The 22,066-nt window shown below is 42.7% G+C and overlaps 1 protein-coding gene across 4 annotated transcripts in view; it reads right to left on the bottom strand.

Moving 5' to 3' along the window:
* ate1 (arginyltransferase 1) overlaps positions 1–22,066 on the bottom strand; it is a 50,985-nt gene that overhangs the window by 20,487 nt on the left and 8,432 nt on the right. The window contains exons 6-11 of one of the 4 annotated variants that reach the window (XM_022743981.1): positions 20,553–20,767; positions 17,728–17,856; positions 16,063–16,191; positions 10,407–10,439; positions 4,647–4,828; positions 574–673 (exon numbers count right to left, since the gene is read on the bottom strand). In XM_022743981.1, the coding sequence (XP_022599702.1) occupies positions 574–673; positions 4,647–4,828; positions 10,407–10,439; positions 16,063–16,191; positions 17,728–17,856; positions 20,553–20,767 (788 nt within the window). The remainder of the gene's footprint in view (positions 1–573; positions 674–4,646; positions 4,829–10,406; positions 10,440–16,062; positions 16,192–17,727; positions 17,857–20,552; positions 20,768–22,066) is intronic. The other 3 variants (XM_022743984.1, XM_022743983.1, XM_022743985.1) reach the window with 3 other exon arrangements.

Genomic DNA, 22,066 nt, shown 5'->3' with positions numbered 1-22,066 from the left:
CGACACATGACAATGCAGGGGAGAACAGATCATGGCTCACGTACAGAGAGATGTTGTGGAACGTGAGGCTCAGTGTGAATCATTAAAACACCAAACAGACAGAGCAGAAACATTTGTCTCACGCGAAATGGGCTTGCACATCAAAATGTTGGTCATATATCATCATGGCATTTTGGGGAGCGGGGAACATTTCAGTGAAATATTATAAACAAAGCATGGAATAACATTGATGAGCTCAGTGATGTACATCCATTAAAACGGGTTGTCATTCTAACCCAAATTAAACATTTCAGGACAGAGAAGTGGAACAGAAATTTAGTATGCGTTGCCATTATCTTATTTGATTCATTTTGTGAAACTCAAACTAGGATCGTCTATTGTTGCGACAGTCCTTTGTTACCAAAGGTCTAAAATATTAAAATATCAAACATGCAGGTACACTGTATAATTCAATGCAATCTTTTTAGAATTTGGTTGTTGTGACAGAATAAAGATCAGCTGAGCTATTAAAACTGAAGATGCTGTTTATACAAAGGTGAGAAACATGAGAAATGTATCGCAGACGATGCATACCTTGTACCGCATCTTGGGGCAGGAGTGAATGTAAAAGCCCAGGTAGTAGTAGGACAGCTTGGGGGACTGTTTCTGCAGATGCCTGGTGAAAGCGATCTCCCTGTGGTGGGTGGGAAACACATGAACACACCTTTTCAGAGAGGTACCGCAAAGACAGGCACTGCTTTCAGAAACAGCACACATACTTGTAGCTTGATGTTTATTTCTTAAGATGACGGCTCACACCAGCAGCACTTGCTGCTTTGCAGTCAATCCCCGGTGCATGGGACAAGCACTGCAGTAAATTTCAGATGGTACAGAATTTTTGTTTGTCTACATTGTATTTACCATCAATTTTGGCATCAATTAAATAAACTACATAATTTCTTTTTAAACTGCAATTAAAGTTCAGGACATTTAAAATCTGAAGTAAATGTAAAAATATATACACATGCAGTTAAGACTGTGTAAGCCAATAATGACAGATCAGAACTGACTAGACATTTGCATCATTTAGAATATATTACTTAATATTAGAATATTTAAGTGTAAATGAGGGCAATGAGAAATAAAATAGGGACAAGCAGCTCCGACTAGAGCAGTGCCCAAGCTGAGGAAGTAAACACCCACACTCAAAAAGGCAGCTTTTCTTGGTCTCATTTCATTACACAAAAACAACTGCCTTCTCTCTATCGGCATTGAGCCCTTGAGCAGAAAAGGAGATGGTGAAAAAAAGAGGGAGAGAGCGTGTAAAATAAAGATTTAGAACTTGGAAGATTTATACAGCTTCTTCAAATACAGTAAATGTCTTGCTCGCTTTATTTTTCCCCAATAGTTTCTCCCTTAATTGCATCCTTTTACTAAAAGCCTATTTTCCCCCTTTTCCCTCCACCATTTCCTTCACTATTCCATAACTAAATTCCAGCTCCTCTTTCTTCTCCCTTTTTGTTTCACTCTTCCTTCCACCCCTCTGTGTTTCACCCGCTTAAATGAAGGGGGAGAATTCTCTTTCTTACAATACTTAAGAGAGAGAGAAAGAGGCCTTAAAATAAAATAGATGCACTGAAAAATAAGACATGGGACAAAGCAGGCCAGGCCAGGGAGGGGGAGAGAGAGGGAGAGAGAGAGCAGGAGGAGAATATAAAAGAGGGGGGGGTCAAGAAAGAGAAAGGGAGGGAGAAGAGAGGCAGCTAGAGCGAGGTGCTAGAAGGTCACCCGCTTGCTGCCAGGTTCCTGGGTTCCCATCCCCTCTCCACAAAAGGGCCCGGCAGGCCTGAATTGGGGGAGGGGGGTCAAGAGAGGCGAGGGGCCCATTCACAAAAAGCCCTGTGCCCCCCCCCCCCCCCCCTTCACTTGAGGCCTTCACACCCCCACCTCCACCCCCATGGCAGCAGCTTGAGTCCGCCATTATCCCCTCTTCAGCCATCTGACACTCCAGCACAAGCCAATTATCAAGCCCTCTGCTCCTGCACAGCTTCGCTCATACTGATGTGCATACACATACACACCCAGATACAAAGGGCCCATAATAGTGCACACCACGAGGTACTTACTGCAGCCTCGCATGCATGCGGAAACATTTCATTACCAAACACTACAAGAATAGCGTTGATTAGCCAGATATAAAATACAGAGTGAGCTACTAGTGGTGGGAAGATACAGAAGCTTATTTAACTAAGGAAAATAGACTGAACTCACACAGTATATCTATGTACTCTATATAAAACAGCCAGTCTGCAGGATTAAGATGGGGCCAATCCAGGCCTTTCTGATGGATAAGCAATCGCTATGTCGAGCCCGATCCATTTCCAATCCCTCGTTTGTTTACTCTGGCTAGGCAGCTGTCAAAAATGCTCCATGGGGATCCCTTAAAAACTGGAAGTGTACAAAGTTGGGAGCACGTTAAAGCCAAATGAACTGAATAGAACACAAAAAAAACAAAACAGCAGCCTGCAGTTCCAATCAATGATACAAGAGGATGCGGCAGCGAGAAAGCCATGTGCACAGAGCCTCTTTGGGTTTAAAAAATGTTGCTTTGCATCTGCTAAATTTTGCAGGTGCAAGGTACCTTTAAAGACTTGAACTGTACACTTACAACTCTACAACTTTAACTGCTTTCTTTCCTCTAAAATTTATACACAACAATATGAGATGCTATATAAAATATAATAGAAAATGACTAACAGAAAATCCAAATTCAAAATCTCATTTCAATATAAGCTCACTGCAGGCTCTAAGTGCATTCTGCCACTTCTTGTGAATAAAAAAAAATATACATGTACATCAAAAAACATTGGACTGGATGCCACATCAGCAAATGCTGAGTATTTAAGGACTTGGATCAGGATGAGGGCCAGCACAATATAATCAGGAGATCCCCATAAGAAAGTGATCCAGGTTGGACACCAGCTGCGTTTCCTACACAGTGCTGCAGGCACCTCATTATATGCCTCTTTTCTTCTCCTCCTCCTTCTTCACTTCTCTCCTCGGGGCCTGAGGCAGAAGGAGCTACACTCCTGCAAGAAATTTCTCAACACCCCCCTCTCCTGTTCCTACTGCTGAATCACACACATGCTGCTGCACAGAAGACCACAATGCACACACCGTGCTGTTCTTGTTTTGTGAAGCCTAACATACATATTTAACCCGAAGTGTAACATCATCCAAACTCTACACCTGTTTTCCCAGATGACAACTGGGGAAAAATGCCCCAACAAATCAGGGTTCCCACTGAGGCATTTGTGTAAAATCCAAAAACTTTTCTGTGTCTTTCCACAACCTTTCCATGGCCGCTTGTCACTACAGCAACAATAAACTTCTGTTACATATTTTACACGTAATTCCTCCATGATTTTTAAATGCAGTTTCTTTAAAAGGAGAACACTTGTACATAGTTGAACAGCCCAGGTTCCAGTCACGCTGTGAAGAAGCAAAACTATCTCATGTAATGAATGTTTCTTTAGTGTGTGTGTGTGTGTGTGTGTGTGTGTGTGTGTGTGTGTGTGTGTGTGTGTGTGTGTGTGTGTGTGTGTGTGTGCGTGTGCGTGTGCGGGGGGAGGGGGGGATTGTGCACATGCATCCTGTACAATAAGTCTTGGACAGAGTCAGCCAGGCCAAGCAGACTAGGGAGTGTCCAGACCTGATCAAAGGCCTGGGTTCTGGTGTCTGTAAACAAGCGGGAGGATTTCAGTCCTGCTGGCTCCCTTCTCCAAGGCCTCCTCCACACACCGAGCACTCTGTTACTCTTGGAGTCAGACTCTTAAAATAATAAGTGATGAGGAGCTGTGTGCTTATGATGACCAGGGTGTTCCCTCTATATGAGCAGAGCCTGTCTGTTCTAACTGCCGGGCTGACTTAGTGCATGATGCACACACACATGAACGCTCGCAACTCGCATACGAACACCTGTACACACTAACTTTATAGTGGAGATCACCCAGTCTCGCACATCTGTGCAGAAATATTTTAAAAAGCCTTTCTCACATTATTGGGTTACATTTTACAGGAAACGCCAGATACGTGTGCCTGCAGTGTATGTGTGTGTGATCTCTTATTTCATCTTGGCAGAGAGAACTGTCGTCAGCTGAACCACAAACAGAGCACTGCCTCAGCCAATCAAGTGCGAAGAAAGAGGTATTTTTCCCCAACCTACAGTATTATGGCACTTATAGTATACAGTTCTAAGGAAAGATAAAAAAATTTGGGAGGGGCTGAAAAGATCAAGAGTCCGGGAGAGAGCAGGTTAAGAGGAGGGCAGATATGAGGGAATGAAAAGAGAGGAAGAAGAAAAGAAAGAACAAAGAAATAGGGCTAAAAAACAAGACTAGAATGTTCAACAATGAGAAGCATTACCCCTCCTTAAAGGGAGATACATGTTGCATTTGGCCCTATTCATTTTAAGACATAGTACAATTACTGTGAATAATCCAGATATTGATAAGAAACAAAAACATGGGCCTGATTTTATGAAACATGAGCACAGACACTGTCCCTGGTTAGGAGACTATTCCTCTCCATCATCATCTCATATGAGAAGGCTTTTTAAAACGACAAAAAATGGGACCAGGTGGCTCGTCTAAGTCCTGGGAACCAACCTGAGAGCAGAGTAGGAGCCCAGAGACATTGAGGCAAATTCTGGGTGGTAGTACAGGTAGACAGAAGACACACAGGTAGGCAGGATGTCGATCACCCCCACAGCCACGATGCGTCCGTCCAGCCAGTACTGCTGATGGAAGGAGCCGTAGCCCACCTCGGGCCCATCGGGAGAATATTCGGCCTGTGGAGAGGAGAGTGAAAAACAGTAAGGGAAAGTGGTCACTGGTCAAAACAGTAACAGTACTCTTGTGTGCAATAGAGGCTGTATGTAAAACATATAAATCACAGCAGAATGAGAATGTGGTATTTAAAAGGATTGTTTTCACTTTCTACTACAGATCTACTTTCTCTGTCTTATATACACACACCTGTACTATGGTGTATTATAACCCCGGCTTTTCCCCGCCAGGCCTCACGCATTATGTGTGGGGGTGTACAGTAGCCTCACGTTCAGCCTGCTAATGGCTCCCAAATGTGGAGCGAGAGCAGGAGCAGGGTGGATTTTGGGGGTGGGGAGGGACTGGTCACAGAAACACTCCAGGAGAGGACTTTTTAATAAAAAGACCCTGCATGAGCAAAATCCATTTCACCAGGCGGTAGTGGAGTGTTGCCAAGCTTTCTCCTATATATGTCTGTGTCTGCTCTCTCCATGAGGCATGAAAGAATGTGGGCGTAGGTGTGCACCCGCGTGCCTTAGTCTACCCCATTAATAAAACAGTTAAGTGTTTGACACACATTGGAGTTTCTCATAGGGATCCGCATGCTGGGTTTTTCAATCAAGTGGCTTGACTGCTTTTATCACAGAGGCTTAAGACGAGAGGCTTGGGGTTAGGGTTAAAAGTCATGTTAAGCTAAAGTATTGGTTTATGTTTGTGTGTGTGTGTGTGTGTGTGTGTGTGTGTGTGTGTGCGCCTGTCTTCAGTGCATGAGTAACAGGATCCCTCTCCTCTGCCAACTTTCATCTGGACCCAGTTAAATAGCGCAGACGCTGCTAGTTATCACAACACTGAGAGAGTGAGCTCTCTTATCCAGCGTGTACACTGGGCTCACACTTTAAATTTCACACACACACACACACACACACACACACACACACACACACACACACACACACACACACACACACACACACACACACACACACACACACACACACACACACACACTCCCTGCAGCTCTGTGACCCCACAGGGCTGAACATCACCAATGGGGTGACTGTGTGCCACATTCCTCCTTAGCACCATGTAAGGTTTTCTTAAGCAGAGCTGGTAATATAAATAAAACTATATCCCTCTGGCTCAGGCGCTTGGACACCCAGGTCTGATTTCATGTCTGACACAATGTACACTAGAGTCCATTTATTCTTTTTTTATGTGTGGGTAATTGGGTGGGGAGGGATGATTACATCGTCTAAATGCTCCTCCACATCACAGGACATATGATATGACATAGAGATGATGTGGGTTTACTACACATTAGCTGTAAATGACTGGCAGACAGGCTAAAAGGAGGGAAGAACCTAGAATAAAAATGAACCGTTATGTGGAGGAGATAGCTTGGGGGGGGGGTGCTGAAAGGGTGACAGACACCACATCTGGAGCACAGCACTTGCACTCTACGTGCTGTGTGTGTGTGTGTGTGTGTGTGTGTGTGTGTGTGTGTGTGTGTGTGTGTGTGTGTCTGGGGGAACTGTCCGTCTGTATAAGCAGGCAGCCTGTTATTTCTTGGCACCGGCACTCCCAGAAACACTGGAGGCTTTGTCAGAGGCCCCTCGGCATCATTTAGAGGTTGTAAGTAAAAGGAGAGCGAGCTGAGCGCTGATCAGTGTGTGTAAGAGAGGGAGATTTTTCTTACCTCACCTCGAGTATACATGCTCGAGCACAATTCTATGAACGCAAATGCCAGCGTGATAGAAGTAATGGCTGCCTGAGTCTGTATGTTTGTTTATAAGTTCATACCACGTTCAAGGCTGATCTTGTCTGACCGACCCGTGCGTCACCTTAGACGACAGCTTAATGGTTGTGTCCTTGCCGCTGTGACAACAATCTAAACATTCTCTGGAGCACATCAAACCACCCCAGATCCTCCACTGCAGCCCCAAATCACTCTCATATGGCCTAAACACAGGGCCATTTGAGCAGGGAGGTTTGTTTCGCCTGCTTAGAGAGACACTTATCGGAGCAGCTCATTATGTAAAACTGTCTGAAACAAGGATCCAGTATATGATATTTACTTTACAGCTCAGAGCTGAGGTATTGAGTATAATAAAATACCTTGCTGAATTAGATCATGATTGTATATTGACAAAAACTTCAACAAAAATGCTGTTATAATTATGTAAATCGCAAGGGTTGCAACATTTTGTAGAAATGACTTCAGTGGCTTTACGGGACTCATGTGTGACATTTCAAGGACATTACTATATGGGGCTGAAAAGACACACCGATCAAAAGCCCCAATTTGGACAAAGAGGGAGACATTTTATTCAATGTGATGAAACCGCAGCTGTTTTGAACATTGTTTTAGGCTTGACTCCTGCTTAGAGGGTTTGGATGTGTCAGATATCAGTTGAAGAACAGATTTTAGAAATAGCTGTGACTTTATCCCATTTCCTCACAACAATCTGTGAATTACACAATAATTTTTGGGGTTGGATTGATTTCTATTCCCCGTTTCCTTGTACTTTTTCTGTTTTCTATTTTTGTAGCATGTCTTTACCTATTAAGCTTTTTCATGTGGATAATAAACATATTATTTCCAAGTAATACTACAACACTCAGCAGACTCCTGTGATGTGTGGTTTCGTGGGTCAATTGTGCCGAACATGTTTACTACAGTTAACTGCTGTAGATAAAGAAGCACATTAAGTCTATTAATTGCTCAGTTGCTAATAATTGCTTTTGGGTGGAAATCAGTCAGTGGAGGAGCAGTGTTTACCATGTTGCCACTTTTTTCTTCTGCTAAACCTCAACTCTGTGTGACTCTGTTGTTAGACCTGCTGTAGCAATTATGCTGTTATGATGTTATGATTGTGGCACAGACCAACAACTATAGAACTAACTGGGGCTGAATGGTTTGCAAAAAAAGCATAGTGCGATTATTTTGGCAGATGTTGCGTTTGTGATATGCCTCAAAATGTGAGCTGGAATGGTCATTTTTGCATTTTCACTGATGGAAATAAAATGATGATGTCATTTTTGTTGGGCTTTGTACCAAACAAGTATGTTCCCTTATGTCTGGAGGATATGAGTTGCAGGCCCAGGGCGTATCTGTAGCTACACAATTAATTCTTCAGCCCTAGAACTAAGACATTGTAAACTTTCTCTCCTTATTTAACTCACAAATGTGCATCTACACACAACCGCAAATCTACTCCGAGCAAGACCTGTAAACAGGCTGCAGGTGTAGCACAGCTCACATCATGAGCACCTCTTATTGTTGCTAAGCAACAGTACGCATTTCTCCCATGCTTTAAAAGGACAGAGTGAAATTTATTTTAGTATTTAACTCATTTACAGAAGAGTCTGTTGTTTCACTCTAGATGCAGCTAGTAGACCTTTTCTGCTTTTGGCTTACAGGTGGGGCATGTACAGTGAAGTCTGTGTGCTCACCAGTGTGGTATGTCAGCTGGTGCATTTCCTGCTGATGTGTATTTCATTTACTTAACATCATGAGAATTCTCATCCTCTTCCTCCTCGGGAAGTCAACACACAGAAACACAGACGGACAAACAAAGAGTTTCAGAGGAGTGGCCAGGGGCCTGGGTCTATAAAAAAATATAGTGACTAATTGGTGGACACCTCTGTTAATGAGTGTTTGCCCCTAGGTTAGACACATTAGGAGGCTGTAAAGACAAATAAACAGAAACAGAATGAGTGCGTGAACCCCGCACAGCCCATAAAACCCAGAGTTTCTTGACCTCACCAAGGCCAAGTGCAGCGAGAGACACCTGCACGACTGCTGCTCATGTTTACGGGCACTGATGCGCCACTGTTTATCAGACAGCACAAATGTGTTTTTACTTGTCTGTTTGTTTGTTTTAAATGTATTAAACAAAAAAAAAAAAAAAACAACAACAACAGAGGAATCGGTAACAGCTGATGTTAATTACGTCTGAGTTTCAGCACGAATCCTCTGCAATTTTGGTAAAATGGAGCAGGGCAACAAACAAGCAAGTCAGACAACCTGGCTCCTAATTAGCTGCAGTTGAATTTTTAAGTATGCTGTTTGCATACATTTGTATAAATGCAGGCTTACATGTAAGCTGATCAACCACACAGTATGCAGGTCCATGTGGTGAGTGTCTGTGTGTGTGTATTTTAATAGCACCCTGATTGGAGACAGATGGAGGCCAACACGCAGAGGTAGCTCAGAAAGCCACGCATAATAACTCTGAAATGGAGAGCATTTGGAGAAGACAGAGAGGGAGAGAGAGAGAGAGAGAGAGAGAGAGAGAGAGAGAGAGATCAGAAAAAGGAATAAAAACAAGTCGGGCAAGAGGAGGCCAAATGAGTGAAGACGGCCCCCTGATTCAGTCTGAGAGGAGGGGACAGTGAAGGCAGGAAGATATGTGAGGCAACAGTACGTGTGCGCACGTGTGTGTGTGTGTGTGTGTGTGTGTGTGTGTGTGTGTGTGTGTGTGTGTGTGTGTGTGTGCAGACCTGTGTAATTCACTGTGCCTGGACGCCTGCCTTGACGAGGTGATAAAAGCTTGTTTCCTATAAACACTAATGATGTTCATTAGTGAAGACCTGAGGGGGCCCACAGGGCAGCACAGAGTGACTGTGTTTGTGTGTCTCTGTGTCAGTCAGTTCGTGTGTGCTCTTGGACCTCAATCCTATTAAAGTGGCTGTTATAAGTGCCCATCCTGGGTCTAATTGCTGGTGTAATTATCCTGACCCAACACGTCCACTGGTGTTTCTGAAGGCAGCAGCTCACCAGGCCTGCTCAGCACTCAGTGATGCCTGGATGCACCTACATCTCACTCAGTGACCACAGAGAATATGCACATCTTAACTATGAATCCTCTTCCAGATGCTATCAACATCCTTCATATCATAACCGGCGAAATCTTTAATTTGTAAACAGATTACCAGCAAGATTGTATTAATTAATGCACCAGAAGCTGAAATCAAACTTCCTATGGAGCCTAAATAATTCCCTGTTTTCGCTAACTAGACCAATAGCCATCTGTTAGGTCCCAAATTAGTGCCCACGAAGCTGCCTCATCAGCCTGTAATCTGTACCACACCGCACAACGTGAGGAGCGTGTGGTGTGTCCCGTTCTGTCAAGGCCAGAAGAAAGGACTGATCTGAAGACCCTGTGCTGAACACAGACGCAATGCAATCTGGACACCACATTTCACCGTTTTCCTCCCTCAACACCCCCCTTTCACTTCGACGGGGCTAAATTAAAGCCCCTCCAATATGAAACAAAACCCCCTCCTGAATCCCTTAACCCACCGCTCGATCCAGCTGGAGGGCTCTTGAAGAGATAGAGCAAAGGTGGGTGGGTAGGTATGTGCTGCATGAGGGGGAACTAGTGTGAATTTATCCCCCTCTCGAGTGTGCTTGATGAAGAACTAAATACTGAAACGCTGGACATTTTTAAAATCATTATCTTCATCTATGACAGTAATTTCCCCGGGATGACCTTGTCTTTGTTGGAGCAAATCATTGCAGGTAACACATATGGATGAACTGAGGCATTTAAAAAGGGGGTTTTATTAAACTGTCAACAGGCCAAAGGAAATACATACCTCTAGTGGTGAATCACAGAGAAATCTCCGGAACTGTGGAGGGAGACAGAGGGAGGGGGGAACAGAGAGAAAAACAGTTAGTTCTCTGGGTCACCAACCTTTTAGAAAAAGCATAAATGAAAACCATACATGTGTCCATTGCTGTCCTACATAGTTTATCCCTCCCTGTTTTCTCCCTGCTCAGGTGTCACATATCAAATGCAGCCCCCCCCCCCATTCACAAAGGGGCATAAAAAGGAAGATTGTATTTACACAAATGAAAACATTTAGCCTATCAACTAAAGCTCACAGTCCAGGGAGGACATAGTGACAGCTTAAATACACAGCGTCGCTGATGTCAAAATAGCAGATTTCTTAACACGCTTAAAAATGCACATCAGATACCAATTACTGGGGGACTTTATGTCTGTGGAAACTTTAAATCTTTCTTCCATTCTCTCTACTATTTCCTTTGCTCTTCTTTTTTTTTTTTTTTTGCGCCAGAGTTGAGAGCAGTGTGTTTACAGATGAGCTGACCTGCAGGACTGGAGGACAAACATAGCACGCTTCCACGTTTAGGGCCAAAACCATTCTATAATGAGAAAAAAGTGGAGTAGTGATGGACAGCTTTATTCAAGTCTATCTCACCCTCATACACACACACTCATAAACACATGTTTCAAGTTCATATTTCACAAGGAAATGCTACAATCCAGCTGCGTCGTTCATATACTGTATGCTATGTTCAACTTCGGGTCCACTGTCTGCGTGAGTGAGTGAAACATGGGTGTAGAATAACACCAGAGTATTATAAACATAGGATACAAAGGGTCCAGACAGGACGGGATATAAATGAAAAAAATAAACAAGGTTGGGATATAAATGATGTAAAATGGCTCATAAAATAGGAGGTAACATAATGACACTCCTTATTAACCAAAGGCTGCCATCAATGTGTTGCTTTTTTCTTGGTTTACCTCACTCAAACCCTGACTCCAGCTTGGGTTTGACTTATACAGGCTTATTAATGGCAATATATTTGACAGAAATAGCCAATGGCTGATACTTTGAGCAGATTTTAGGAATTTCATTACCTCCCCAAAGTTCTACTAAGTCAGAGTTTGCTTTTTTTCCCCCTTGTAATCCTGTTCTTGTCAGAGTGGAAAATAGCACTTTGGACACTTAAAATCTACATTCAAACACATGCTAATTGCATGTCTTTGAGGTGGGTTAACCGGAAGTAAATGTTGTGAGTGACAGCAAATAACAGACTAGTAACTGGGTAAAAAGACCAGTACAATTGCTGGTATTTGGAACAGGACTAGTCTTTCACAGATCCTCTGTCAATAAATGGCTGGATCTTGGTTTTCCTCTTATATGAGGCAGCTCTGTACTGCCATATAGAGTTGGTGGCCGTTCCTTCTCGTTAGAACCAAGATGCTCAACGGGTTACTGGAAATTCCCACAAGCACACCAACATCCCCTGTTTGTGTGTTAGTGTGTCTGTGCACAGCAGTACAGCTAGTAATAGTGATGACTGCTGAAGGCATGGTTCACTGGGTGGGACAGTCCTGGCTTAGATGCAACTCAAAGTCCTGCCAGTAGCCTGAACTCATCCAAAAGAGTGTGTGTTTCTCCATTTGTCTGCCACAGCTGATGTGTGTGTTGGTGACACTAATACAGTGTTCTCCAACACGGGGGTTGTTTTGGCAGACATGAGCTAAAGAATGATGCACTGTCATCTGTCATTTCTATTTTACCTTTGCCTGAGGCAAACACCCAAACAGTTTTCACTGCCTTTCAGACTCGCCCACTCGAGTTGGATTCTCATCAGAAAAAATGACTAAATCCATAAAATATTAGTTAAGTTAGAGTCATAAAAATAAGCAAATCTATAAAATATAAGGATCGAGCACAGAACTTGCAGAACAAAAAGACAATTCATGCATTGCAGCAGTACATATAAGTCTTGCTGAGAGGTGCTGTGCTGAGCTGTAACAGTCTCACAAATCGTGCAACACGCCTTTTCCCTCAATTCAACCTCACACCAGGGTGGAGAGGAGTAGAGGGGAATGTAGAAAGAATACATACATATTATTTAATGTAAATGTATTAAAATTCCATTCACCTGCTGAAGAGAAAAGGATTTTGCTCAAATTTCACACTTTCCATGACCAATATGGAAATCAGACTGACTACATCTGTTTAGTCGACAGTGATCCTTGCTCATGCGAAAAAATTCTTATTGAGTTCTCCACCTGTGTAACCAATGCCAGTAAAGTGTAATTTTCCACTCCTAATTCTGCAGTGACTACTGCTTTGCCAGTCAACAAATTACCAACAGCAAAGCCTCACAATGTGCAATACTGCTGAGGGGCACAAATGAAACTTTTGTTTAAAACTCTCTCCCAAAAAAAAAAAGGAAAACTAAACGGTTTACCAACAGCTGCAGTTATTAGATGACATCATTTATAGAGACCATGCTACGACACTGGCTGCTGTGAGTCTCCAGTGGACTTGGTAGTAAAACGCTGTATTATTTGATTATTTGATTACTAGTCTACAAGTGTGTGAACTTGGGTGTGTGTGTCATGTTAAGTTCTGACACCTATGAGGACCTCGCTCCTCCTACTGCTGCTGGGGGGCTGCTGGGTAATCACACCGACAGGAACAGGCAGTGGAGCACAGCAGCCTTCCACTGCTGCGTTAACCTCGCTTGGCTGGGTGAGGCTGCTCTCCTGGAGCCTGGCAAGGTTGACCCCTCTCTGGTCACTGACAAACAACAGACCACACAGTCCTGACAGGCTGACACAGACACACACACACAGACACACACAGACACACACACACACATAAACACACTCTGCAAGAGACAGACAATCTCATGTGTAGGCACAGTCACTCAGGCACCGAAGACAGTAAGGGAACAAACATGTGAATACAATCTCAGCTTCCTCTCTCCCTCTACCTCTAATACAACAACACATATGCCTGTAAACGGAGCCGAGTGCAGAGTACCTTCTGGAACGTTCTCATCACCAACACATGGAGTCCATCACTTCCTCTCTAACTCTCCCTTTCCTATAGTAAACACTCATCTGTGTACGATTAGGAGGGCAAGCAGCCGTCTCTTACACACACACACACACACACACACACACACACACACACACACACACACACACACACACACACGCACACATAAGCTGTCGTGTCTTCACTCGCACACATACAGTACATATAAACACACACATCTGCTTAAACCTAATTGCCACTTAAACCCATCGTCACTGTGCTCTTTACTTGCTCAAATTGCTGTGCTTATTTGAGCGACAAGGTGCTTGTATTCAGTCTCACATTATAAAACAATAAAAACAACCCCAACACAGTTTTTTTTCTCCATCCCAAACTTCTGCTGACTAGATCTTTGTTGATCTCAGAGTGTATAAAGGAGCTTCAGGAACCTAGCTGCAAGCAGATCTATGATGATAAAGCTGCTTACAGCTTACATTGAATTTTTCATTATTGTGCATAAGCATGTTGCAAATAGCTTTAGGATAATCTCAGCCAAAAGTTATTTTTCCATATACTTTTCTCTTTTTTCACGTGTCTTGGTTGAGGCTCTAGCCATCAACAAGAGTAAATACAGATTTAACAGGATTTGTATTCCTGAAAATGAATGCCACATGTGCAGGAACTCAGAGTCACGGCTCAGCACAACAGTTAAGAACAGTAAGTGTGAGTGAGAGTGTGTGTGTGTCTTTGTGTGTATGTGTGTATATGTGCATATGTCTAAATAATTGCAAGTATGTGCTTCAGCTCTGTCAGGAAACCAGGATTGGATGTGGATGGAATAATGTCTGGCTCCCTTCCAGTCATGGTATGACAGGAAATGCATGCATCCTTAAACAAATAAAGCCATTCCGCTCTAGGACATCATACTGTCTAATGATAGTACAATTTTGGCAGGGTAATTCAACTTGCACAAACACACAATCTCTCCTATCGCCTGGCTCAGAGCCAGGCTGATGGTATTCCACATTCTGTCCCTAGGTAGTACTTTAATAGATTAATAAATACCTCTGTAAATACTAAATGACCCTACTTCCTAGGTAGCAGCAGCAGGCCTAGAATGGCATGGCACCAGAATGTGCCATCACCACATCAACAATGTGTTTCCCATTTCTTTATGAATGCCACAGGACAATGGGGGGGCTCTGAGCTTCTGGGAAGAGAACAGGGGAGTTCACCGGGAGCTTGACGGGCAAGAAAATAAAATCAGCAGCGTTTAGTACTGTGGGCTCAGGGGTGGTTGTCATAGTAGTGAGTCCAACTAAGGGGAATACAGTAAAGTTAAATTTGTTTTAGTGGGAATAATTAGGGCTGGTTGTGTATAAATCAACTGCAGTGAACCTGGAGAGCACAACATCTACAAGGCTGGTATTAATGTGATACAACACCGAAGTGTCTAGTGGCTGATGCCAGGAGGAGGGAAGTCTTGTATGGACTTGTTTAGAGTCCATCTCTAGAACATCTCCATGAAGCACAGAAAACGCCTGAATGTATGAATTGTACATTTTATCATCTTCATTAAACCCTGTCAAAATTTCCCTATACCACTCCCTCAGGTAGAGACGTCAAGATGAAATACAATGAACGTGCTCACCTGTAAAAGTAATGAACCCAACCTTAATTCACTCTGTGCTTTTACACAACACTACATTCAGTTAGTATCCAACCTGGAAAGACCATCAATTAAAAAAAAAAAAAAAAAAAGAACTTTACTTTCTGGGCAACCCAACAGACAGCAGAACTGTTTGTGCAGCTCACACCTTTTTATTTTTTTTAGATGTTATTCCTCTAGTTCTTGATCCCATCCAATCCCTGTCCAGTTATAAACCTAAAGCTGAAGCTGTGCACACAAACACACACAAACACACACAAACACACACAAACACACACAAACACACTCCCTATTAATAGAGCTGGTGTTATGGCACTAGGAAAGAATCTGCCACAGTCTGCCCAATCTGACAGTTTTTATTATTTATTAATTACCTTACTTTTACAAGCTGGAGAATTCAGTAATTTACCGAGGCCTGCTGGCAGGAGGGTGGAGGGGGAGGTTGTTTTTCCAGCCCTGAGGGACAAAAGGCCCTCTCAGGTTAGAAAGGATGTCCAGCAATTCTGCATCCTGACTAGACTTTTTCTCCTCTTAAATATATATATATATAATCTTGAGAAAGAGAACCATGCGTATATAATTTCTAATATTTACTGTGTTTTATAAATTCATTTTTTAACGTAATGGCTCTATACTTGGTTACTCTTTGTGTTTCCTGTTCTCATTCATTCCTGGACAATACGTCTCATTCACTGCATAAACTGGTGAATTCTCTCGCTCTCTAGTTTACAGCATTTACAATTACAGTTTACACATTACGCATACACAAGAATAATGATTAACTGTACAGTAAAAACATTTTAATGATCCTAATTATTTACCAGGGCTACTAAGTGCTTACATTCAACCCTCCAAAATCCCAAAGATTTGACATTAAATCAACAGAAAACAGCAGCAGCAAATTCTCATGTGTATGTTATGTCGTGTATGAAGCTGGAAGAAGCGTGTGCAGTCGTGCCCTAAAGTAGGTGCGGAAAAATAATCATGCAGTACCTCACTCTCACTACATTCGCTGGGGTCATCACCATGAATGGCCATCTGGTAGCGGGTGTACAGTGCCACCGACTGCTCATAGGATGCTGTGAATTGAGGGTCCTCAAAGCTGACCGGCACTAGCCTCACCTTCAAGTACAGGGTGTGGAGGGAAAGGGGCGGTAAGGTGGAGGGAGGTTTTATTAGGATTGACAATGAATGTGAAGACAGAAATTATAAAATGAATTTAAAAAAAGAAGGGGAGAAAGGACAGATGCTTCGATGGAATGAACAATGCAGGAATCAGCAGTAGAGGTTTTACACAACAGTGTTATAGTTCTTTGACATTTTAGGGTTCACATCAGTCTCCTAGTCCCCAAGGCCAGCTGGTAACACAGAAGGTCTGTTTTGAGTTTGAGACTTGATTTAGTGATTTTATCAGATTGTTGAACAAGAAGGACACATGAATTAAAAAAAAAAAAAAAAGAACCAATGGGATTCTAGGAGACTGAGAGTGTGTTTTTAAAAGAGTAAGATGTCATGCAACTTGAGGATGAGGCTAGTGCACTGCCCAGCTTGTCTACCACAAATCACCCGGAGAAGACTGGGAAAACTCACGATTCAACACTCTGCGTGTAAGGTCCAGAGCAGCAGAGATCCAGACTCGTGTCTGAATGGATCATCTCAGCTAGACACATACAGACTCTTCCCACACTACAGACGCCTCAAGAAAGTAAACAGAGTAAAACAGACTGCACGCACAAAGATAATTAAAATCTCATTACCAGCACCTAATCCTAAATTGAAATGAGATTCCATCTCAGACAAAGGGAACCATCATGAGGGTAGGGTGATGGGGGGGGGGGGCAGACGAGGTAAATGTGTGAAGGCTGGGTGCGCTCAGCTGATGAACTGCCCCCCCCCCCCCCCCCCCCAAAAAAAAAAAAAAACTGAAACAACTCAAGACTAACGACCCTGCTGGTCGACTGAGGGCCAACTCCGACACCTGGAGAAACACTGCTCTCAACCGTGGCGTATGGAAACATTTTCCCCTCCATTTCCTCTCCCTTTGACTCACGCTCTTATACACATACACTCTCTTTTAATACTAACATGTTAATTCACTTTTTTTTCATTCATACAGACATTTTGGTTTTTCCCCCTGAGGCTTGATGTTGGAAAGTTGAAGCACCAATTATTTACCAATTCCAATCTTGTTTCCAATTGTAGATATCTAAGGTGCAGTCCTGACTGTGGTTCATTATGATTTAAAATAAAAAAAAAAAGGTAAAAACAATACCCATTACATAATTAAAGTATAAACTTAACAATGAGTAACTGTTACTAAATACTGTTACTAAGTAAATAATAATTACAAATAAACAGACACATCCAAAAATATTACTCCCTGTGTTGCATTTGTTTAAAAAAAATGTATAAAAACATCAAAAACATATGAATCACACCTGGCGCTTACAACAAAGAACAACTGAACCAATGATAAATTTCTCTATCTATTATATGATATAAAACGTTTGAAATTTTGAAAAGGGACCAAATGATTAGAGCAAGATGAAATCCTTTTGATGCCCCTGTAGGCACCCAAACTTTTCAGCCCCCCCGCCCCCCCCCCCCTCCCTGAGTGCCCCTAAAGCAGGTTGACCTATGCGGCCCCCACCCTCTGACCTGGCTCTCGGAGGGTTTGTCAGGAGGGTCCTTGTGAATGGCCATCTGGTAGAGTTTGTACACCTGGTAGGAGGCGTCGAAAGAGGCTTTGAACTGCGGGCTAGGGGGATTGGAGCGCACTAGCCTCACCTTCAAAAAGAATATGGGCAGACAAGGGGTTAACATCAAAATGGATAAGAAGTGCTGAGAATAACATAAGTGGATATACTGTATATAAAAAAAAAAAGAAAAAAAAGAGGAACAAAATCAAAGAGAGAAAAAGTGTGAAAGAACTGTGAAAAGAGAGAGAGAGACTGACATAAACCCACCCTCTTGTAGCTGAGTGTCATTAAGAGTTTTAACCATTTTATAGACAAATTCAAAAACATCAAACTTTGGATTTTCTGAAGCTTCATGGGAGAACAAGAACAGTACAGAGTGGGGTGAGTTATGTCCATCTCCACTGTGACACAAAATAGCACATAAAAAAAAAAAAAAAAAACATTTGTTGCAGAAAATGCAGAAATAATCATTAGCCTATTTATTGTGGTGTGTGTATGAGCCCATTTCCAGTGCTTCACCATGTCGTTTTATTCTTCATCCTGATCATGTCCAACAGAAACCAGAAACCAAATTTGTTTACGTGTTGATTTATTACTTCAAGTGCAATGAGTTCATGTTCAGCTAACCTACCCCAAGTTAGCAAAAAAAAAAACAAAACAAAAAAAACATGTAAGTTACCAAATCAATGAATCCATATATACATGTGATAGATGCATAATAAACCAAGGCATAAAGATATTCATGCTAAGACCCATTTGCAACCTCACACACAGCATTTCTTAATGTTGTCCATGCAGTGCTATGAATCAGCCTCAACAGGGAGGATCAGGAGAAGCCTGTGATGGAGAGAAAATTTGGCAGAGTGTTGCTAATGTCACAAAATCTACAGAGGAATTCAACTTTCTCATCCTCCGGCCCCATTTAATTAACCGTCTCTTCGTTTGGAAGCTTTTGTTGGCCACAGAGGCTTTGCCATATGAATCCCCTGGACGGACAGGATAGAGGAACTGAACCTGGGGTTTGTTTGAGTTGGACCTAAGCGGGTCTCTCTCATATGACCACTTGGCATCCACATCCTTTAGTCAAACAGAGACGTTGGGCCTCTTACATAAAAGGACAATGCTCAAGTTCGGTCTCTTTAATTTTGTACTAAAGCTAGATATATATTTTGATAGGCTGAAATCCTTTTGGTGAACCAACACTGCAGCAGTTGGTGGAAAGCATGAAAATGAAATTTTAACAATTCTCATAACAGTCTTGAAATTTGACACCAAGTCTAAAATGCTTGACCACTTTAAGAATGTTCAAATAAAGCCACATAATACCAGTGGCTTTTGTTTGGCTTTAATTAAAATGAAAGATCATGTTTTCTCTCTTTCTCTTTAACTGAGACATGTGCTGCCCTGAACCTGAATCTTTCACTACACCATTATAAAGTAATATAACAGAGGAGACATTATGTTAATGAGAAAAGTGTGGTGACGGTAGACAATACTCATGAGGAGAATAGCGGGTGAACAATTCCACACTTTCCTGAGGTGCCTGAGGGGCTCTGAATCACGTTCTCACACTGACCCCTGGTGGTGGATAGTCAAACCAAAGCTGCATTTAAAGCCCGGACACAGGTTACTACGGGACTGTACATACATCTGAACTTGCCTTCCCTGTCACTGTCACTTATCTCTTTGCGATGCATTTAAATTACTTCAAAAGTACCACAGATGCCAGATTGTGTAACAAACATGTCAAGAGAAAAATTTCAACTGAGCAGTTTCACACTAAGGTGAGCCTATGGCACCACCAAGGCAAAGGGATGTTTAATCACCAAATTTCCCTTTCCTGACTATATTTATTTTCGAAGATGTCACATTTATCTTTTTCCCATCAGTCAAATAGTGTGATATGGATGTGTTTATGATCAAACTGAGCTGCGCTGCATTTAATTGCTCTTGTGTAAACAGCTATCCTCTGGTGTTGGTGTGAAAGCCTCTTTGAACTCAGTCAACAGTTCAGAAAGCCAAGACTCAACATCACATTGATTCATTAAGTTGCTTATCATCCAAATTGTTCCTTTAGCCACATATTCTTTAATAAATACAGGCATCTCTCAATTATTTGACTTGTAAAATATATTATTAGCCCTTGATTTGCAAAGGATAACCTTGTATTCATCCCCACTTAGTGAAATTTAACCACAACTGCAGGCAAACAATCCAATTGAAAAGAGCGAAGCGGGAGGAAGTCTTGGTCTAGTCTCAGGGGCTACAGAGACGAGACAGACACTGCCTGGTTCATCACTGCATCTGGCTCAAATCTTGGTCAAGACCAAGAATGACGTTACACTACCAACCTCAGCTTGAGGCCTTCGCCAGGGATCTTTCTACATCGTTCTGCTTCCTGCCAATAGTTCATTTCCATGTCCTCTCGTACCGGCTGAGCTGGGAGCTGTGGTTTTAATGTCATCAGCAGGGTAACGCGACCCAGTTTGTGTGGTGTGCCTGTCATTTGGTTGAATTCGAACTGGGAAGGGGTGGTTTTTCCACTCTGCTTTGGCCAGCTATCCTCTCAGCACACATAAACACATGGTGAAGTCACTGGGGCTAGGGAAGAGGGCTCTATGAAACCAAATTTTCAAGCTAACTGAATCCAAACATTATGGAGACGGAAAGCTAAACCAACAACACTTTTTCTTAATGATAGCTGGAATCATCACAATAGGCTAATGTTTATTCCAAGTCACATAAAAAGAGAAAACAAAGCAGCTACTCTTTATTTCTGCTCACCTCAAGGCAATGAGAAGAGTTGTCAGGCAATGACTCATTGATGAAATCTTCCAGATTTTTGGGTTGGTTGGTCTGGGTGGGGGTGCTTGGGGTAGGTGAGACAATAGAGGAGACCCCGTCAGCGTGTTGTCTCATCTGCTCTTTCTGGATACGTCGCTCCTTCCTTAAGTCTTTGGCCTTCCGACATGGCGGCCGGCTAGGATCAGCTCCCATCCCTGCAGCTCAGAGAAAAGCGAGAAGAAGGGAAGAGGGTGCCGGTTAGAAGGAGTGCTACAAAAAAACATCATTGTTAATCTGCTTTTGTGCAAAAGACACGCCATCACATTTTCAAAGCTTTTCCAGAAAAATAGGCACTTAAGAAATAACTCAATAAATCCTTTTAAGGGTGTGGATGAAAAGTGTTGCTTTTATGCTGCCTTCTGAAGAACACTTAACACAGGAGTATAAAAAGGGGTAACTTCAAGATGCTCACGTTGATGATTCTCAAATTTGGGACAGATTTTGTGAGTTTTACACCATGTTTTTGATGGATTTTTGCCTGCCCCTCTGGGCAAATGGGCTGCCATGTTTGCTTTAGTGTACCCCCTGCCGAAGAAGCCAGTCTCGACACAGAGCCCTATGGAAGTCATTTTCTTTTTTCACTGCCTCAATAGTCTTTACATTACATCATGGCTTAGGAGGCTATAAAACAATATGGTCTGTGGTAGTTAAGTCCAAGTAGTTAGCAGATAGCTAGTGTGTATTTATAAAAGGAACAGAAGAAGCAGAAACAGAAGATATAATGAATCCAAGGGTGTGATGTGGGCACTTGAATGAGTAGCTCTGCTCGCCATACCTGAGGTTTCTATTAACAGAACACACACTCATACAATCTCTCCATTTTTCTCTCTCAACATGACTAACATGAACATTCACTGAAGCAACTTAGTCTCTCCCTGTTTCCCTCTCTCAGTACCCCTCCTCATGCTTCTGCTGCTTCTCCTCATCCTCCTCATCCTCCTCATCCTCCTCCTCCTCCTCCTCCTCCTCCTCCACCACCACCTCCTGGGCTCTTGCCAAGCCCTCCAGCTCTCCGGGCATCCCATGTCAACAGTTTACACGCCCACATCCTGTTTGGAGCAATAAGGAAACGAGAGCTATTTCCTGCTTGTCCTATTGCCAGCCGTCACCATTAGCTCACTTACTAAGTTTCTCCTCCGTCAATGTCACAAGGAAGAGGGGGACACCCGGTCCTGACAAGTGGAGAGGGAAACTCTGGCACTGGCCAAGGTTCACTGGCAGCATTTGGCTTCAGCTGACTCAAATTTAAGGTCCTTTATTGTCTACTGTAAGATTCTATCATGTGAATAGTAAATGTGAAACACAGTAAGAGCTCCTTATAGATTTTATTTCAATAGTTCTGAGATATGGGTTTTGTATCAATAACAGTCACTAAAGGAGGGAAGCATTTCTCAGATATAAACATACAACCCTGGGAGCTATAGCTTGGTCAAATGGTTTTCCTGTCAGAATAA

Source organism: Seriola dumerili, unplaced genomic scaffold (assembly GCF_002260705.1).
Source record: "Seriola dumerili isolate Sdu_G_001 unplaced genomic scaffold, Sdu_1.0 BDQW01000073.1, whole genome shotgun sequence".
NCBI classification, from domain to species: Eukaryota; Metazoa; Chordata; class Actinopteri; order Carangiformes; family Carangidae; genus Seriola; species Seriola dumerili.
Note: the sequence above shows the minus strand (reverse complement) of the source record. Positions and strands in the feature narration are given on the sequence as shown.